Below are 19,852 nucleotides of genomic sequence, written 5' to 3'. Positions count from 1 at the left end.
GTTTGTGAATCCACCTCAGTGGGAACATTAAAGCAATGGTGCAAGATGTTTGATATATTGAAGACTTAGCAAGCAATACTCCACATAATTACACGAGGGGGGAAGTACAGAGATCTTGCAACAATTGCTGAAGGCTTTGATGAGACTGTACTGAAGTTTGGTCTCTGGGTTTGGTCTCCTTAGTTACAGAGAAGCATACTTGCCTTCAACTCATTGTCGAGCAGGTTCTTGGTGGCTCAGTGGTTAGGCTACTGGAACAGGGATTGTGCTTCTGGCCCACTGATCCAGAGACGCAAGTTCAAATCCCATTAAGACAGTTAATTTGAAGTAATTAAATAAATCTGGAATTGAAGTTGGTCTCAGTAATGGTAGCAATGAGGCAGATTTTAATAACAACCCACGTGGCTCACCAATGTCTATCGGAGATAAATCCTAAGTATAAATAAGTATAGAAGCAAGATCGACCGATTGACCAAATGGTGCCTGCACAACATCCTGGCTCTCAACACCAGCAAAACCAAGGAACTGATTGTGGACTTTGGAAAGGGTCGGACAGGGACCCACAATCCCGTTTATATCAACAGGACGATGGTGGAAAGGGTCAAGAACTTCAAATTCCTACGCGTGCATATTTCCGAAGATTTTTCCTGGTCCCAGCACACTGATGCAATTATAAAGAAAGCACATCAGTGCCTCTACTTCCTGAGAAGATTACGGAGAGTCGGTATGTCAAGGAGGACTCTCTCGATCTTCTACAGGTGCACAGTAGAGAGCATACTGACTGGCTGCATCGTGGCTTGGTTCGGCAACTTGAACGTCCAGGAGCAGAAAAGAATGCAGAAAGTTGTGACCATTGCCCAGTCTGGACATCATCGGCTCCGACCTCCCCACCATCGACGGGATCTATCGCAGTCGCTGCCTCAAAAATTTTCTCAATCAGCCGCTCATGATAATACTTGCCAATATTACAAACTCCAGCATACTCACAGGATACAAGACTGGGTATTGAGTAATGAGGAACGGTTAGTTAGCAGTCTTGTTGTGCGTGGCCCCTTGGGCAAAAGTGACCGTAATATGGTTGAGTTCTTCATTAGGATGGAGAGTGACATTGTTAATTCAGAAACAATGGTTCTGAAATTAAGAAAGGTAACTTTGAGGGTATGAGAAGTGAATTGGCCAAGATTGACTGGCAATTAATTCTTAAAGGGTTGACGGTGGATATGCAATGGAAGGCATTTAAAGACTGCATTGATGAACTACAACAATTGTTCATCCCAGTTTGGCAAAAGAATAAATCAGGGAAGGTAGTGCATCCGTGGATAACAAGGGAAGTCAGGGATACTACCAAAGCAAAAGATGAAACGTACAAATTAGCCAGAAAAAGCAGCCTACCAGAGGACTGGGAGAAATTCAGAGACCAGCAGAGGAGGACAAAGGGCTTAATTAGGAAAGGGAAAATAGATTATGAAAGAAAACTGGCAGGGAAAATAAAAACTGACTGCAAAAGCTTTTATAGATATGTGAAGAGAAAGAGATTAGTAAAACAAATGTAGGTCCCTTGCAGTCAGAAACAGGTGAATTGATCATGGGGAACAAGGACATGGCGGACCAATTGAATAGCTTTGGTTCCGTCTTCACTAAGGAAGACATAAATAATCTGCCGGAAATAGCAGGGGATCGGTCAAAGGAGATAACCATATAACCATATAACAATTACAGCACGGAAACAGGCCGTCTCGGCCCTACAAGTCCATGCCGAACAAATTTTTTTTTCCCCTTAGTCCCACCTGCCTGCACTCATACCATAACCCTCCATTCCCTTCTCATCCATATGCCTATCCAATTTATTTTTAAATGATACCAATGAACCTGCCTCCACCACTTCCACTGGGAGCTCATTCCACACCGCCACCACTCTCTGCGTAAAGAAGTTCCCCCTCATATTACCCCTAAACTTCTGTCCCTTAATTCTGAAGTCATGTCCTCTTGTTTGAATCTTCCCTATTCTCAAAGGGAAAAGCTTGTCCACATCAACTCTGTCTATCCCTCTCATCATTTTAAAGACCTCTATCAGGCCCCCTCTTAACATTCTGCGCTCCAGAGAATAAAGACCTAACTTATTCAACCTATCTCTGTAACTTAGTTGTTGAAACCCAGGCAACATTCTAGTAAATCTCCTCTGTACTCTCTCTATTTTGTTGACATCCTTCCTATAATTGGGCGACCAAAATTGTACACCATACTCCAGATTTGGTCTCACCAATGCCTTGTACAATTTTAACATTACATCCCAGCTTCTATACTCAATGCTCTGATTTATAAAGGCTAGCATACCAAAAGCTTTCTTTACCACCCTATCTATATGAGATTCCACCTTCAAGGAACTATGCACGGTTATTCCCAGATCCCTCTGTTCATCTGTATTCTTCAATTCCCTACCATTTACCATGTACGTCCTATTTTGATTTGTCCTGCCAAGGTGTAGCACCTCACATTTATCAGCATTAAACTCCATCTGCCAACTTTCAGCCCATTCTTCCAAATGGCCTAAATCACTCTGTAGACTTTGGAAATCCTCTTCATTATCCACAACACCCCCTATCTTGGTATCATCTGCATACTTACTAATCCAATTTACCACACCTTCATCCAGATCATTGATGTACATGACAAACAACAAAGGACCCAACACCGATCCCTGAGGCACCCCACTAGTCACCTGCCTCCAACCCGACAAACAACCATCCACCATTACCCTCTGGCTTCTACCATTCAGCCACTGTTGAATCCATCTTGCTACTCCTGCATTTATACCCAACAGTTGAACCTTCTTAACCAACCTTCCATGAGGAACCTTGTCAAAGGCCTTACTAAAGTCCATAAAGACAACATCCACTGCTTCACCCTCGTCAATTTCCCTAGTAACCTCTTCAGAAAATTCAAGAAGATTAGTCAAACATGACCTTCCAGGCACAAATCCATGCTGACTGTTCCTAATCAGACTCTGTTTATCCAGAAGCTTATATATATTATCTCTAAGTATCTTTTCCATTAATTTGCCCACCACTGAAGTCAAACTAACAGGCCTATAATTGTTAGGTTTACTCTTAGAACCCTTTTTAAACAATGGAACAACATGCGCAGTACGCCAATCCTCGGGGACTATTCCCGTTTCTAATGACATTTGAAATATTTCTGCCATAGCCCCGGTTATTTCTACACTAACTTCCCTCAATGTCCTAGGGAATATCCTGTCAGGACCTGGTGACTTATCCACTTGTATATTTTTCAAAAGTGTCAGTACTTCTTTTACTTTGAAACTCATGGTATCCATAGCTACTCTACTAGTTTCCCTTACCTCACATAATTCAATATCCTTCTCCTTGGTGAATACCGAAGAAAAGAAATTGTTCAATATCTCCCCCATCTCTTTTGGCTCTGCAGATAGCTGTCCACTCTCTCGCCAATGGACCAATTTTATCCCTCGTTTTCCTTTTGCTATTAATATAGCTGTAGAAACCCTTTGGATTTAATTTCACCTTACTTGCCAAAGCAACCTCATGTCTTCTTTTAGCTTTTCTAATTTCTTTCATAAGATTCTTTTTACATTCCTTATACTCCTCAAGCACCACATTTACTTTATGCTGCCTATCATTATTGTAGATCTCCCTCTTCTTCCGAACAAGATGTCCAATTTCCCTTGAAAACCAGGGCTCTTTCCAATTTTTCCTTTCCTTTCAACCGAACAGGAACATAAAGATTCTGTACTCTTAAAATTTCCCCTTTAAGTGTCCTCCATTTCTCTTCTACATCCTTCCCATAAAACAAAATGTCCCAGTTCACTCCTTTTAAATCATCTCGCATCTCATCAAAGTTAGCCTTTCTCCAATCAAAAATCTCAACCCTAGGTCCAGTTCTGACCCTCTCCATAATTATATTGAAACTAATGGTATTGTGATCACTGGGCCCGAAGTGCTCCCCAACGCATATCTCCGCCACCTGTCCCGTCTCATTTCCTAACAGGAGGTCCAGCACTGCCCCTTCTCTAGTAGGTACCTCTATGTATTGTTGCAAAAAACTATCGTGCACACATTTTACAAACTCCAAACCATCCAGCCCATTTACCGAATGTGTTTCCCAGTCTATGTGTGGAAAGTTGAAATCTCCCACAATCACTACCTTGTGCTTACTACTAATATCTGCTATCTCCTTACATATTTGCTCTTCCAATTCTCGATCCCCATTTGGCGGTCTATAATACACCCCTATAAGTGTTGCTACACCTTTCCCACTTCTCAGTTCCACCCAAATAGCCTCCCTAGATGAGCCCTCCAATCTATCCTGCCAAAGCACTGCTGTAATATCTTCCCTGACTAGCAATGCAACACCTCCACCTCTTGCCCCTCCAATTCTATCACACCTGAAGCAACGAAATCCTGGAATATTTAGTTTACAATCACAGCCCTCCTGCAACCACGTTTCACTGATCGCCACAACATCATACTTCCAGGTGTCTATCCAGACTCTAAGCTCATCCACCTTTCTTACAATGCTCCTAGCATTAAAATATGCACATTTAAGAAACCCCCCGTCTCTTATTCTCTGTTTATTTCCTTTTTTTTCTTGCTCCTCGTGTCCGAGTGCTTCCCTTTTCTGCTTCCTGCCTCCCATTCTGTCTACTAGCTTTCTCTATTTGAGTCCCTCGTCCCAGTCTCCCCAGTGGCCTTTGCAAATTTCCCCGCCAGGATATTGGTCCCCCTCGGGTTCAAGTGCAACCCATCCTTTCTGTACAGGTCCCACCTTCCCCAAAAGAAGTCCCAATGATCCAGGAACTTGAATCCCTGCCCTCTGCACCAGTCTTTCAGCCACGCATTTATCCTCCACCTCGCTCCATTCCTACTCTCACTGTCGCGTGGCACAGGCAGTAATCCTGAGATTGTTACCTTTTTGGTCCTTTTCCTTAACTCTCCTCCCAACTCCCTAAATCCTCCCTTCAGGACCTCTTCCCTTTTTTTACCTATGTCATTGGTACCTATATGTACCACGACCTCAGGCTCCTCTCCCTCTGATTTAAGGATATCTTGGATGCGTTGAGACACGTCCGAGACCTTGGCACCAGGGAGGCAGACCACCATCCTGGTCTCCCGACTGCGTCCACAGAATCGCCTATCCGACCCCCTAACAATAGAGTCCCCAATTACTATTGCCCTCTTCTTTTTTTCCCTACCTTTCGGAGCAACAGGGCCGGTCTCTGTGCTGGAGGCCCGTCCGCTGTCACTACCCCCGGGTAGGCTGTCACCCCCATCCGTACTCAAACAGGAGTACTTATTTGCAAGGTGTACCGACATTGGAGTACTCACTCGTTCCTGCCTCTGCCCCTTGCCCTTCCTTAGCGTGACCCACATGTCTCTCTCCCGTGGTTTTGGAGTGACCACCTCACTATAACTCCCCTCTATGACCTCCTCTCTCTCACTGACAGAGGTCATCGAGCTGCTGCTCCAGGATCCTAATACAGTCCCTTAGGAGCCCTATCTCTCTGCACCTGGTGCAGATGTGGACGTCTGGAGGGCCATCCGACACCATGACATCCCACATCTGACATCCAGAACAGTACACTGCTCTGACTGTCATTCTCTCGCCTTACCCTGGATCCAATACCAGTATAATACAATAGAAACTGCTGGGAGAAATCAGCAGGTATCTGACTCACAACAGCTGCTCCCTCTTGACCTTTAAACTGCACCTTTATTATATAAACAAAAAGCACTGTACCTTTAGCCCACTGTACTTTAGCTCCCTGTACCTTTAACCAGAAAGCACATATGCTAACCTGAGGTTGCACCCAATCAGCTGCTTCCTCTAGTCTGCTTCCACCAATCAGCGGCTTGCACCAGAACCCTCCCTATGCAGTGTGGAACGTTACGGATTTTGGTAAAAGCCTTGACCCTCCTCCACTCTCTCCAACGGTCCCGGGCCTCTGTTGGAGATTTGAAATGAAATATTTCATGTCAGACCGAAGCCTCGGGGCCTGCAGCAAACATTCTCCTCTGTCCCACCCTCCTCGCCTGTTTCAAATCACTAGAGAATAAAATAGAAGATAGAAGGGAGGTAGAGTTGCTGCCTTACAGCATCAGAGACCAGGGTTCGTTCCTGGCTACAGGTGATGTCTGTACAGATTTTGTACATTTTTCCTGTGACCACATTAGTTTTCTCTGAGTGCCCCGTTTTCCTCCCACATTGCAAAGATGTGCTGGTTTGTAGGTTAATAGGCATCTATAAAATTGTAAATTGTACCTAGTGTGTAGGATAGTGCTAGCATACGGAGTGATCACTGGTTGCCACAGGCTCCGTGGGCCAAAGGGCCTGTTTCCGCACTGTATCTCCAAAGTAAAGTCTGACTGTGGTCTACATCTTATCTTAGGCGCTTTGAAAGATTGCGATAAACAAACATGAAATGGTGTATCCCATTGCCTTCCACATCATCTCTGGGGATATCAACCAGGCCAGCTTAAAGAACTGGTAGACACAAAATGCAGGAGTAACTCAGCGGGTGAGTAAAAATAGATTATGAAACAAAACTGGCAGGGAACATAAAAACTGACTGCAAAAGTTTTTATAGATATGTGAAGAGAAAAAGATTAGTTAAAACAAATGTAGGTCCCTTGCAGTCAGAAACAGGTGAATTGATCATGGGGAACAAGGACATGGCAGACCAATTGAATAACTACTTTGGTTCTGTCTGCACTAAGGAAGACTTAAATAATCTGCCGGAAATAGCAGGGGACCGGAGGTCGAATGAGATGGAAGAACTGAGTGAAATCCAGGTTAGCCAGGAAATGGTGTTAGGTAAATTGAAGGGATTAAAGACCGATAAATTCCCAGGGCCAGATTGGCTGCATCCAAGAGTACTTAATGAAGTAGCCCCAGAAATAGTGGATGCATTAGTGATAATTTTTCTAAACTCTTTAGACTCTGGAGTAGTTCCTGAGGATTGGAGGGTAGCTAATGTAACCCCACTTTTTAAAAAGTGAGGGAGAGAGAAAACGGGGAATTACAGACCAGTTAGTCTAACATCGGTAGTGGGCAAACTGCTAGAGTCAGTTATTAAAGATGGGATAGCAACACATTTGGAAAGTGGTGAAATTATTGGACAAAGTCAACATGGATTTATGAAAGGTAAGTCATGTGTGAGTGGGGGGGACAGCTTACCTGGGGGTAGTGACAGCGGTCGGGCCTCTGACATAGAGACCGGCCCTGTTGCTCAGAAGGGTAGGGAACAGAAGAGGGAGGGAAATATTAACAGGGGACTTTATAGTTAGGGGGTCGGATAGGCAATTCCGTGGACGCAGCCAGGAGACCCGGATGGTAGTTTGCCTCCCTGGTGCCAGGGTCAGGGATGTGTCTCAACGCGTCCAAGATATCCTGAAATCGGAGGGAGAGGAGCCTGAGGTCGTGGTACATACAGGTACCAATGACATAGGCAGAAAAAGAGAAGAGGTCCTGAAGGGAGGATTTAGGGAGTTGGGAGGAGAGTTAAGGAGAAGGACCAAAAAAGTAACAATCTCAGGATTACAGACTGTGCCACGAGACAGTGAGAGTAGGAATGGAGCGAGGTGGAGGATAAATGCGTGGCTGAAGGACTGGTGCAGAGGGCAGGGATTCAAGTTTCTAGATCATTGGGACCTCTTTTGGGGAAGGTGTGACCTGTACAGAAAGGACGGGTTGCACTTGTACCCAAGGGGGACCAATATCCTGGCGGGGAGATTTGCAAAGGCCACTGGGGTGTGAGGCAGGAGGCAGAGAATGGTAGCACTCTGACCCAAAATATAGGGGAGAAAGAAGAAAAAGGTAATAAACAGAGAATACGAGGGGGTGGGTTTCTTAAATGTGTATATTTTAATGCTCGGAGCATTGTAAGAAAGGTGGATGAGCTTAGAGTCTGGATAGACACCTGGAAATATGATGTTCTGGCGATCAGTGAAATATGGTTGCAGGAGGGCTGTGATTGGAAACTAAATATTCCAGGATTTCGTTGCTTCAGGTGTGATAGAATTGGAGGGGCAAGAGGTGGAGGTGTTGCATTGCTTGTCAGGGAAGAAGCAGTGCTTTGGCAGGATAGATTTGAAGGCTCGTCTAGGGAGGTTATTTGGGTGGAACTGAGAAATGGGAAAGGTGTAGCAACACTTATAGGGGTGTATCATAGCCTAATGGTGAGCGAGAATTGGAAGAGCAAAGATGTAAGGAGATCGCAGATATTAGTAGTAAGCACAAGGTAGTGATTGTGGGAGATTTCAATTTTCCACACAGAGACTGGGAAACACATTCTGTAAAAGGGCTGGATGGTTTGGAGTTTGTAAAATGTGTGCAGGATATTTTTTTGCAGCAATACATAGAGGTACCTACTAGAGATGGGGCAGTGCTGGACCTCCTGTTAGGAAATGAGACAGGTCAGGTGGCGGAGGTATGCGTTGGGGAGCACTTCGGGACCAGTGATCACAATACCATTAGTTTCAATATAATTATGGAGAAGGTCAGAACTGGACCAAGGGTTGAGATTTTTGATTGGAGAAAGGCTAACTTTGATGAGATGCGAAAGGATTTAAAAGGAGTGAATTGGGACAGTTTGTTTTATGGGAAGGATGTAGAAGAGAAATGGAGGACATTTAAAGGTGACATTTTAAGAGTACAGAATCATTTCAATCTGTTCGGTTGAAAGGAAATAGTAAAAATTTGAAAAAGCCATGGTTTTCAAGGGAAATTGGACACGGTTCAGAAAAAGAGAGAGATCTACAATAATTATAGGCAGTAAATGAGGTGCTTGAGGAGTATAAAGAATGTAAAAAGAATCTTAAGAAAGAAATTAGAAAAGCTAAAAGAAGATATGAGGTTGATTTGGCAAGTAAGGTGAAAGTAATTCCAAAGGGTTTCTACAGCTATATTAATAGCAAAAGGATAACGAGAGGTAAAATCGGTCCGTTAGAGAGTCAGAGTGGACAGCTATCTGCAGAGCCAAAAGAGATGGGGGAGATATTAAACAATTTATTTTCTTCGGTATTCACCAAGGAAAAGGATATTGAATTATGTGAGGTAAGGGACACAAGAGGAGTAGCTATGGAAACTATGAGATTCGAAGAATTGGAAGTACTGACACTTTTGAAAAATATAAAAGTGGATAAGTTTCCAAGTCCTGACAGGATATTCCCTAGGACATTTGAGGGAAGTTAGTACAGAAATAGCAAGGGCTATGACAGAAATATTTCAAATGTCATTAGAAACAGGAATAGTGCCGGAGGATTGGCGTACTGTGCATGTTGTTCCATTGTTTAAAAAGGGTTCTAAGAGTAAACCTAGCAATTATAGACCTGTTAGTTTGACGACAGTGGTGGGCAAATTAATGGCAAGGATACTTAGAGATAATATATATAAGCATCTGGATAAACAGGGTCTGATTAGGAACAGTCAACATGGATTTGTGCCTGGAAGGTAGTGTTTGGCTAATCTTCTTGAATTTTTTGAAGAGGTTACTAGGGAGATTGATGAGGGTAAAACAGTAGATGTTGTCTATATGGTCTTTGGTAAGGCCCTTGACAAGGTTCCTCATGGAAGGTTGGTTAAGAAGTTTCAATTGATGGATTAAACAGTGGCTGAATGGGAGATGCCAGAGAGTAATGGTGGATGGTTGTTTGTCAGGTTGGAGGCCGGTGACTAGTGGGGTGCCTCAGGGATCTGTGTTTGGGTCCACTGTTGTTTGTCATGTACATCAATGATCTGGATGATGGTGTGGTAAATTGGATTAGTAAGTATGCAGATGATACTAAGATAGGTGGTGTTATGGATAATGAAGTAGATTTTCAAAGTCTACAGAGAGATTTAGGCCATTTGGAAAAGTGGGCTGAAATATGGCAGATGGAGTTTAATGCTGATAAGTGTGAGGTGCTACATCTTGGCAGGACAAATCAAAATAGGACGTACATGGTAAATGGTAGGGAATTTTAGAATGCAGGTGAACAGAGGGATCTGGGAATAACTGTGCACAGTTCCCTGAAAGTGGAATCTCATGTAGATAGGGTGGTAAAGAAAGCTTTTGGTGTGCTGGCCTTTATAAATCAGAGCATTGAATATAGAAGTTAGGATGTAATGTTAAAATTGTACAAGGCATTGGTGAGGCCAATTCTGGAGTATGGTGTACAATTTTGGTCGCCTAATTATAGGAAGGATGTCAACAAAATAGAGAGAGTACAGAGGAGATTTACTAGCATATTGCCTGGGTTTCAGCAACTAAGTTACAGAGAACGGTTGAACAAGTTAGGTCTTTATTCTTTGGAGCGCAGAAGGTTAAGGGGGGACTTGATTGAGGTATTTAAAATGAAGAGGGATAAACAGAGTTGCCGTAGGGAAGATTCAAACGAGAGGACATGACTTGAGAATTAAGGGATAGAAGGGGTAACATGAGGGGGAACTTTACTCAGAGAGTGGTAGCTGTGTGGAATGAGCTTCCAGTGGAGGTGGTGGAGGCAGGTTCGATTTTATCATTTAAAAATAAATTGGATAGGTATATGGACGGGAAAGGAATGTGGTCTGAGTGCAGGTAGATGGGACTAGGGGAGAATAAGTATTCAGCACAGATTTGAAGGGCCGAGATGGCCTGTTTCTATGCTGTAATTGTTATATGGTTATATGTCTGACGAATCTTATAGAATTTTTCGAGGATATAACTAGTAGAGTGGATGAGGGACAACCAGTGGATGTGTTATATCTGGACTTTCAGAAAGCTTTCGACAAGGTCCCATATCAGTATTCCAACTTAAAGCACACGGTATTGGGGGTTCAGTATTGATGTGGATAGAGAACTGGCTGGCAGACAGGAAGCAAAGAGTAGGAGTAAACAGGTCCTTTTCAGAATGGCAGGCAGTGACTAGTGGGGTACCGCAAGGCTCAGTGCTGGGACCCCAGCTATTTAAATATATATTAATGATTTGGACAAGGGAATTGAATGCAACATCTCCAAGTTTGCGGATGACACAAAGCTGTGCGGAGGATGCTAGGACCTGCAAGGTGACTTGGATATGCTGGGTGAGTGGGAAAATGCATGGCAGATGCAGTATAATGTGGATAAATGTGAGGTTATCCACTTTGGAGGCAAAAACAGGAAAGTAGACTATTATCTGAATGGTGGCCGATTAGGAAATGGGGAGATGCAATGAAATCTGGGTGTCACGGTACACCAGTCATTGAAAGTAGGCATGCAGGTGCAGCAGGCAGTGAAGAAAGCGAATGGTATGTTAGCATTCATAGCAAAAGGATTTGAGTATAGAAGCAGGGAGGTTCTACTGCAGTTGTACAGGGTCTTGGTGAGACCACACCTGGAGTATTGCGTACAATTTTGGTCTCCTAATCTGAGGAAGGATATTCTTGCCATAGAGGGAGTACAGAGAAGGTTCGCCAGACTGATTCCTGGGATGTCAGGACTTTCATATGAAGAAAGACTAGATAGACTCGGCTTGTACTCGTTAGAATTTAGAAGATTGAGGGGGAATCTTATAGAAACTTACAAAATTCTTAAGAGGTTGGACAGGCTAGATGCAGGAAGATTGTTCCCGACATGAGACATGTCTGGACACACCCACGTCCACTGTAATGAAGGGATTTGAGTGTTTGGTTAAGTTGCAAATCAACTCCTTCCACAAATGGTCTGGCTCTGCTTGAATTTGCCTATCACCATGACAGGACGACAGCAGATGCCCTCTCACTGATCTTCGCTGCCCTGGACCATCTAGATAACAGGAACACATATGTCAGGCTGCTGTTCATCAACTACAGCTTCAGACTACAGTTCAACATAAGCATCACCAGGCTCCAAGAGCTGGGCCTAAGTGCTGCTCTTTGCAACTAGATCCTTGACTTCTTAGTCGGGAAACCTCTGTAGAAACATCTCCTCCACTGACCATCACCACAGCTAACCTTAAAGGGCTGTTCCCACGGGAGTCATTTGCATGTCATTTACGCAACATAATTTGCATGTCACGATGCATGACGTGTGTGTCGTGACGCGCGCATGGTGCGTGGTGACGTAGGCAGTAACGTGTGGTCGCGCGCGGCGCCCCAGGATTTGGGGATTCAAAACCAAGTGGGACAGGCCCATAAGGCTCTGCGCCTAACTCCCTGCTAGACCCTGTTTACACTCACGATTGTGTGGCCAGGCACTGCTCCCATACCATCTATAAATTTGCTGACGTCACCGTTGTTGTTAGCTGAATCACTAGCACTGATGAGTCAGCATATTGACTGGAGATAGAACACTATGAATGATGTTGCAACAACAACCTGTCGCTCCACATCAATAAAACTGAAGAACTAATCCTTGATTTCAGAAGAGGAAAGTTGGGAGACCGCAGTTTGCGGTGGTGGGTTGGCAATGGAGGGAGTAGTAGCTTCAATTTCCTGGGACTAACATCTTGGGTAGCCTGTTCTGGAGCCGGCACATGGATGTAATCATGCACCAACACCTCTGCTTTCTAAGAGATTCGGCATGTCACCAAATACCTCTATTGTGGAAACTATCCTAACTGGTTGTATCATGGCCTGGTACAGCAATTCAATGCACAGCAACTCAAGAGGTGGCAGAATGTGGTGGGCAGCTTGGTACACATGGCCACTGCCCTACTCACCATTGATAGCACTTGCATGAGATGCTATTTTAAGGCGCATCTAATCGTCAAAGATCTCCTCCATCCCTCCTCTCACAGCTACAACAGGCAGGATGGATGGGATCCCAAGGTCACACATCTCCATGTTCAAGGGGCCAGAGAAGATTTACCGAGATCTTGCAAGACTCGAGGGTCTGAGTTTTAGGGAGAGGTTGAGCAGGCTGGGACTCTTATTCCCTACAGCGCAGGAGGATGAGGTGCGATCTTATAGAAGTGCATAAAATCATGAGAGGAATTGATCGGGTAGAAGCACAGTCTCTTGTCCAGAGTAGGGGAAACGAGGACCAGAGGACATAGGTTTAAGGTAAGGGGGGAAAGATTTAATAGGAATTTGAAGGGTCACTTTTTCACACAAAGGGTGGTGGGTGTAAAAGGCAATAAACTCCCCAACTTGACTTGACAACTGGGTGTCTCACAACTGGATCTAAAATTGTAAATCCAGTGATGTTGGTTCCTGGCCTACTCCTGTTTAAACATAGAACAGCACAGGACCGGGCCCATCAGCCCACGATGATTGTCCCGAACCCGATGCCAAGTTAAACTGATCTCATCTGCCTGTACATGATGCATATTACTCTATTCCTTGAACTTCCACATGCCTATCTAAAAGCGTCATAATACCACTATAATAACTGCCACCACCATCACCACTACCCCTGGCAATGCGTTCCAGGCCCCTACCACTCTGTAAAAATAAAACTTGCCTCACACATCTCCATTAAACTTTCCCCCTCTCACATTATCAACCACTGTTGGACCTGAGTGAAAAGGTTGCGACTTTCTTCTATCTATGGAAGGACTTCCTTGTGTTTGAGGCAGTGCAGCGTAGGTTCACGAGATTCATCCCTGGGATGGCAGGACTGTCATATGAGGAAACATTGTATTCACTGGAGTTTAGAAGGATGAGGGGATTTGTATATATGGAGCTGTATCATGACTTCCTGACTCTTATGTCCAATGCCCCCAGCAATGAAGGCAAGCATTCCAGATGGCTTCTTTACCGCTGTTTATTATGGGTCAGTATTAAATTGCACTTGAATGTACAGAAGTCGGGATTGGGGTTTCAATAAATTAGTAAAGATCCGGATTCCGCATTCTATGGTGATAAATGTTTTAAATTTGAGCGATTGCAGTAACCTTAATATAACAGAAGGCACAATACCCTCCTGTCCCTATCTGCAGTATGAGCTGAGCTCTCTGTACTTGCAACCTTCTTGGTGTTAATCCAGTGAGGCACAACCTCCGAAGACAGATTAGATTACATGTTTCTATCTGTAGTATCCTTGAGCCAGAGAGGCCTGCTGTTGTAGAGCCCCGCTGGCCATTTACATCCATCATTGCAGTTTGCCCCATGATCTAGCATCACGTTTCATCCCTCCTGGTCAGGGCAAATATGACATGCCCTTGAAATAGGCCATTCGGCCCGCAATGTCAGTGCTGCTCATCGAGTGATCCCATTTTCCATCACATACGCCTGGCGATTCACGTGCTTGTCCAGACATCTTCAAGATGTGGTGAGGGTCTCTGGCACCTCAGTGTAGTCTGGATCCCTAACCCCCTCTGGGCAAAGATAATTCTCGTTTGGATCTGCACTAGCTTGGGCTGCACAGTGGCGCAGTGGTAGAGTTGCTGCCTTACAGCGCCAGAGACCCTGGTTCAATCCTGACTACGGGTGCTGACTGTACAGAGTTTGTACGTTCTCCCTGTGACCTGCGTGGGTTTTCTCCGAGACCTTCGGTTTCCTCGCACACTCCAAAGACGTACAGATTTGTAGGTTAATTGGCTTGGTATAAGTGTCAATTATGTGTGTAGGATGGTGTTAGTGTGCGTGGATCGCTGGTCTGTGTGGACTCGATGGGCCGAAGGGCCTGTTTTCGTGCCGTATCTCTAAACTAAATTAAACTACGGCCTACCCCTTATCATAAACCTATGCCGTTTGGTTTTAGACATCTTTGCCCTAGGGGAGAGAATGTGTGCAGCCCTATCTATGCTTCTCATGATTTTGTATTCCTCAATCAGTCATCTTTGCTTCAAGGGATACAAACCCAACTGATTCATTTTCGCTTTTCTCAATTCATTTCCTCTAAAATGCTCCATCCTAGTGAATCTCCTCTGCATCTCACATTGAAATCATCTTCTTCATCGTCTGACCAGCTTTCTTCCCCTCACCTCTCTGTTATCTCTATGTCTGCTGTTTTTAATACATTCACAAGTGTGAATTATAGTCCGTGGGGATCAAACACAACTTTGACAGTTACCGCGGGCTTACGGAGGAGGTGCAGTTTTAGCTGAAACAAGCTAACCGCACGTTGACCTGAAATGACACGTTAAATAAGCAAGCCCTCCAGATACACAGCAGGAATTCAGTATTGTAGCTGTTTTTGGTTAGCTGAAGTGATCTAGTGATGTTTTAACTCAACAGTTTTTGCCTGCTAGCATTTTAAAGAGCTCTGGGCACATCACAATGTTAATTTATGGTTGTGACTAACTCATATTGTGACTATGATAGACACCAAAATGTTAGTGTACAAGGCAGTGGTGATTCCAATGCTCCTGTATGCATCAGAAACCTGGACAACATCTGAAAACACTTGAAAAGCTCCATCAATGATGTCTTCGAAGCAGCTTAAATAACAGTTGGGAAGACAGAAGAACCAACGTCAGCGTGCTGAATGAAGCGAAAACATCCAGCATAGAAGCCTTCTTCACCAAGAACCAACTAAGATGGGTCAGTCATGTTGTTCGGATGGAAGACGAACGTCTACCAAAGCAAACCTTCTACTCCCAGCTTAAAGAAGGCAAACGAAAAAGAGGCGGACATAAGAAGAGATTCAAAGACGCCTTAAAAGCCAGCATGAAGAAATGTGAAATCAACATTGACAATTGGGAAACCAATGCCAAGGACAGGAAACTCTGGCAAACCACCATCCAAGAAGGAACAGCGACCTTTGAAGCAAAGCTAATTAGAAGAAAAGAGAAGAAAACGGAAAGAGAGGCAGCAACAACCAATGCCCGATCTGCCATCTGGAATTACTTGTCCTGAATGTCGAAGAACTTTCAAAGCCAGAATTGGACTCATAAGCCACCTGCATAAAAACAACAGAACGTAGACCATCATCCTTGACCTTGAGGGATAGCCACGACAACAACAGTGATAGACTAGTAGATAATCAAAGGTATGAAGAAGAAAACTAGGAGGAATCTTGAGGTTGCTCTTTACAGGGACATAACAAAACATACTGTTGGACATGTTCCTCCCTGATTAACTTTGAGGCCTTTGCTAAGTTCAAACATCTAATAACTTTCAATTAGTTTGAAAGAGGCATCATCATTTGGTAAAGTGGAGATACAAGTAACTGCAGATGCTGGTTAATAAGATCGAGACAAAGTATTGGGCTAGTTCAGCGGGTTAAGGGCCTGTACCACTTGGGCATCATCTGCGCATCACGCAGATGGCGCACCAAGATTTTGTACATCCCACTGCCGACGTCACCACGCATCATGCAGGTGCGCGGTCAACGCGCGTCGTGACGCGTTGATTACGCGCAAAAGACGCCCAAGTGGGACAGGCCCTTTAGGCAGCATCTCTGGAGAACGTGTATAAGTGATGTTTCGGTTTGGGATTGATCTTCAGACTGACTGTAGTGGGAGGGAAGAAAGAAAGCTGAGGTAGACACAAAATGCTCAGCGAGACTGTCTGAAGGGTCTTGACTCGAAACATCACCCATTCCAGATGCTGCCTGTCCCGCTGAGTTACTCCAGCATTTTGTCTGCCTTCGATTTAAATCAGCATCTGCAGTTTCTTCCTACAAAGAAAGCTGAGGGTCGGGCATAGCCTGGAAAGGGGTGAAGGGTGGTTAATATCTGTAGAAATGGAAGAAGTTAACATGGAAGTGGGTGTTAACAACATCCAAAATACTTCATCCTGCCCATTGCCAGTGAGCAGGGGCATGTATTTTCGATAGTGTTAACATTCAGTTCCAGAAGGAGTTTGGACTCAAAGCTAAAGTTGAAACTCTGAAGGCAGATGCTTGACCTGATGAGGACGTTACCTCATCAGGTCCATTGCTTGGATGTGGCCAAATTTCAGGTCATCCACTTTTAATGAAGAGTGGGCCTGCGTACTTACTAAACAATGGAAAAACTAGTGGGGTTGCAAGTCCAAAGAGACTTGGAAGTCTACAGGTCATTAGTGTCACAGAGACGCAGCTCCGGGAAGCCAATGCAATACTGGATAGAGTACAAGAGGAAGAAATAGCACTCTGGCTGCACAAAGCCCTGTAACACCACAACTGGATGAACGCGTTTCCCTCTCCATGTTCTGAAAAGGATATTGAACTTGGAGGGTGCACATTGTATGTTTATCTGACCTTCAAGGTCAAGTGATGTGGAGAAACTACAGAATCTAAATTTGTATTCCCTGGAACATAGTGGTTATGTTATGATTTCTGCTAAGTTTCTATGGTATTAAGAGGAACTGGCAAAGTAGATGGAGAGAAAAAAACATACTGATCACACACATACATACAGAAAACACACTGATCAGTGAGCCTGGGGTTTAACAATTAGTAGCAGACATTTCAGGACTGAAGGCAGGGATAATGACCAGGCAAAAGGTGGAGAAGTTCTTAGTAAATGATAATTGATGCTGGGTAGGTTGTATTCATAGCAAAAGGATTTGAGTATAGGAGCAGGGAGGTTCTACTGCAGTTGTACAGGGTCTTGGTGAGACCACACCTGGAGTATTGCGTACAGTTTTGGTCTCCAAATCTGAGGAAGGACATTATTGCCATAGAGGGAGTACAGAGACGGTTCACCAGACTGATTCCTGGGATGTCAGGACTGTCTTATGAAGAAAGACTGGATAGACTTGGTTTATACTCGCTAGAATTTAGGAGATTGAGGGGGGATCTTATAGAAACTTACAAAATTCTTAAGAGGTTGGACAGGCTAGATGCAGGAAGATTGCTCCCGATGTTGGGGAAGTCCAGGACAAGGGGTCACAGCTTAAGGATAAGGGGGAAAATCCTTTAAAACCGAGATGAGAAGAACTTTTTTTTTTCACAGAGAGTGGTGAATCTCTGGAACTCTCTGCAGCAGAGGGTAGTCGAGGTCAGTTCATTGGCTATATTTAAGAGGGAGTTAAATGTGGCCCTTGTGGCTAAGGGGATCAGAGGGTATGGAGAGAAGGCAGGTACGGGATACTGAGTTGGATGATCAGCCATGATCATATTGAATGGCGGTGCAGGCTCGAAGGGTCGAATGGCCTACTCCTGCACCTAATTTCTATGTTTCTATGTATACCTTAAAGCTGAATGAGATATAACGTTATTACCAATAGGATTTGGGGTAGAGGTCAGGTACTTGGAATTGGATCTCAGATCAACTGTTCTTAGGCAATGACCAACAGATTCAGGCGGTCAAATGGCTGATCAAATTTTGCTTACTTTTGATCTCAACTACCCACTAGTAATGAGGCTCCAGATCCACATGGAGTAAACATGTTTCCCCCGAATTCCTTTTTTGATTTATTAGTAAGTCGTACCACTGACCTTGAGCTAAATGGCCTCTTTTCTTTCTACCTTTTTGTAACCTCAAAGGATTATTTCTGATCACCCTTTATCTTAGAGAGCTGTTCAATCTTTACTGCTATTCGAATTAAAAATCAAAGACTTTTTTTGTGATGTTTGGAGCTATGTTAACTGGAACTATAAAAACAATGGAATTTATTACAGAACATAACGGATTTTATGATAATGGGATTTTGAACCATGATCTGCCTCGTTTGCGTCTCTAAGCTTGAAGCTACTCAGGGTAGTAAGAATATTACTCAATAATCAGTTTGTTTGTACGATGCACTAACTTCTCACAATTGTCCATTTTCTAACTCAGTTGAGTTTAGTTTAGTTTATTTTATTGTCACGTGTACCAAGGTTATTTAATTTAATAACTCCCTCTTATATTTAAGAGGGAGTTAGATGTGGCCCTTGTGGCTAAGGGGATCAGGGGGTATGGAGAGAAGCAGGTACGGGACACTGAGTTGGATGATCATGATCATATACATGAAGGGCCGAATTCCAATCTAGCCATCCACAGTGTACGAATACATGATAAAGGGAATAACTTGAATAGCATTTAGTGCAAGATAAAGTCCAAGTAAAGCCTGATCAAAGATGGTTCGAGGGTCTCCAATGAGGTAGATAGTAGCTCAGGACTGATCTCTAGTTTTTGGTAGGATGGTTTAGTTGCCTGATAACAGCAATTGCAGCATAATGTTTAAACCTATTTTTTGTGCTGTGTTAGTTGAATGGACAAGCTAGTCGCTCATTATTCAGAAGAGAGAATGTATATCAATTAGTTTCAACCCTGAGCTAGGAAGAGGGGACATTTTGTTCATTTTAACCTGAGAGCATTAATCGTTGCTGGCTTCACCCATGAATATGAATCACTTGTACAAGCTTTGAGATGGGAGTGTTGCTGTGAAAAGCATATTCAGATTTGGCACGAGGAGCTTAGTTAAAATGGCAATACAGAAGGTAGAACCACTGCGTCACAACTCCAGTGACCCAGGTTTGGTCCTAGACCTTGGGTGCTGCCTGTGTGGAGTTTGCACGTTCTCTCTGTCATCTCCTGGGATTTCTCCGGGCGCTCCCATTTCCTCCCACATATCAAAGATGCACAGGTTGGTGAATTTATTGGCCACTGTAAGTGAGTGGTGGAATCAGGGAGATAATTAGTGGGAATGCGCAGACAATCAAATGGGATTAGCGTGGGATAATCCGAGTTGGGGTTTGATAGTCTGCATGGATACAGTGGGCCAAGAGGTGAGTTTCTCTACTCTATGATTCTGCCTCTTTAACAATGTAGCATGGAGAAATGTGAATAGGTGACTGTTGTACTGCACATTAAGTGTGATTTCTGCATATCCCTGATAATGTTTTGCTTACTCTCAACAGTGTGAACCCTTCTCCGCCCCTGTCCCCGCCTGTAAGCCGCAACAACGCTGCGAAAGATGAGGTAGGTGAAGGTGATACTGATTATGTCATAAGCTAAAGCAGACATTTCCATTTGTGACTTAGAATCGCAGCGATATCTATCACAATCTCTTCCCATGCAACAAAAAAGCACATATTAAAGTCTTAAAG

At 43.9% G+C, this 19,852-nt stretch overlaps 1 protein-coding gene across 2 annotated transcripts in view; it reads left to right on the top strand.

Annotated features, from left to right (window-relative positions):
* The window catches only part of LOC129702392 (oligophrenin-1-like), a 276,035-nt gene that overhangs the window by 231,725 nt on the left and 24,458 nt on the right, over positions 1-19,852 (top strand). For both annotated transcript variants that reach the window (XM_055644172.1, XM_055644171.1), the window contains exon 23: positions 19,664-19,724. In XM_055644172.1, coding sequence (XP_055500147.1) covers positions 19,664-19,724 — 61 coding nt within the window. The remainder of the gene's footprint in view (positions 1-19,663; positions 19,725-19,852) is intronic.

Source organism: Leucoraja erinacea, chromosome 12, assembly GCF_028641065.1.
Source record: "Leucoraja erinacea ecotype New England chromosome 12, Leri_hhj_1, whole genome shotgun sequence".
Lineage (NCBI taxonomy): Eukaryota > Metazoa > Chordata > Chondrichthyes > Rajiformes > Rajidae > Leucoraja > Leucoraja erinaceus.
Note: the sequence above shows the minus strand (reverse complement) of the source record. Positions and strands in the feature narration are given on the sequence as shown.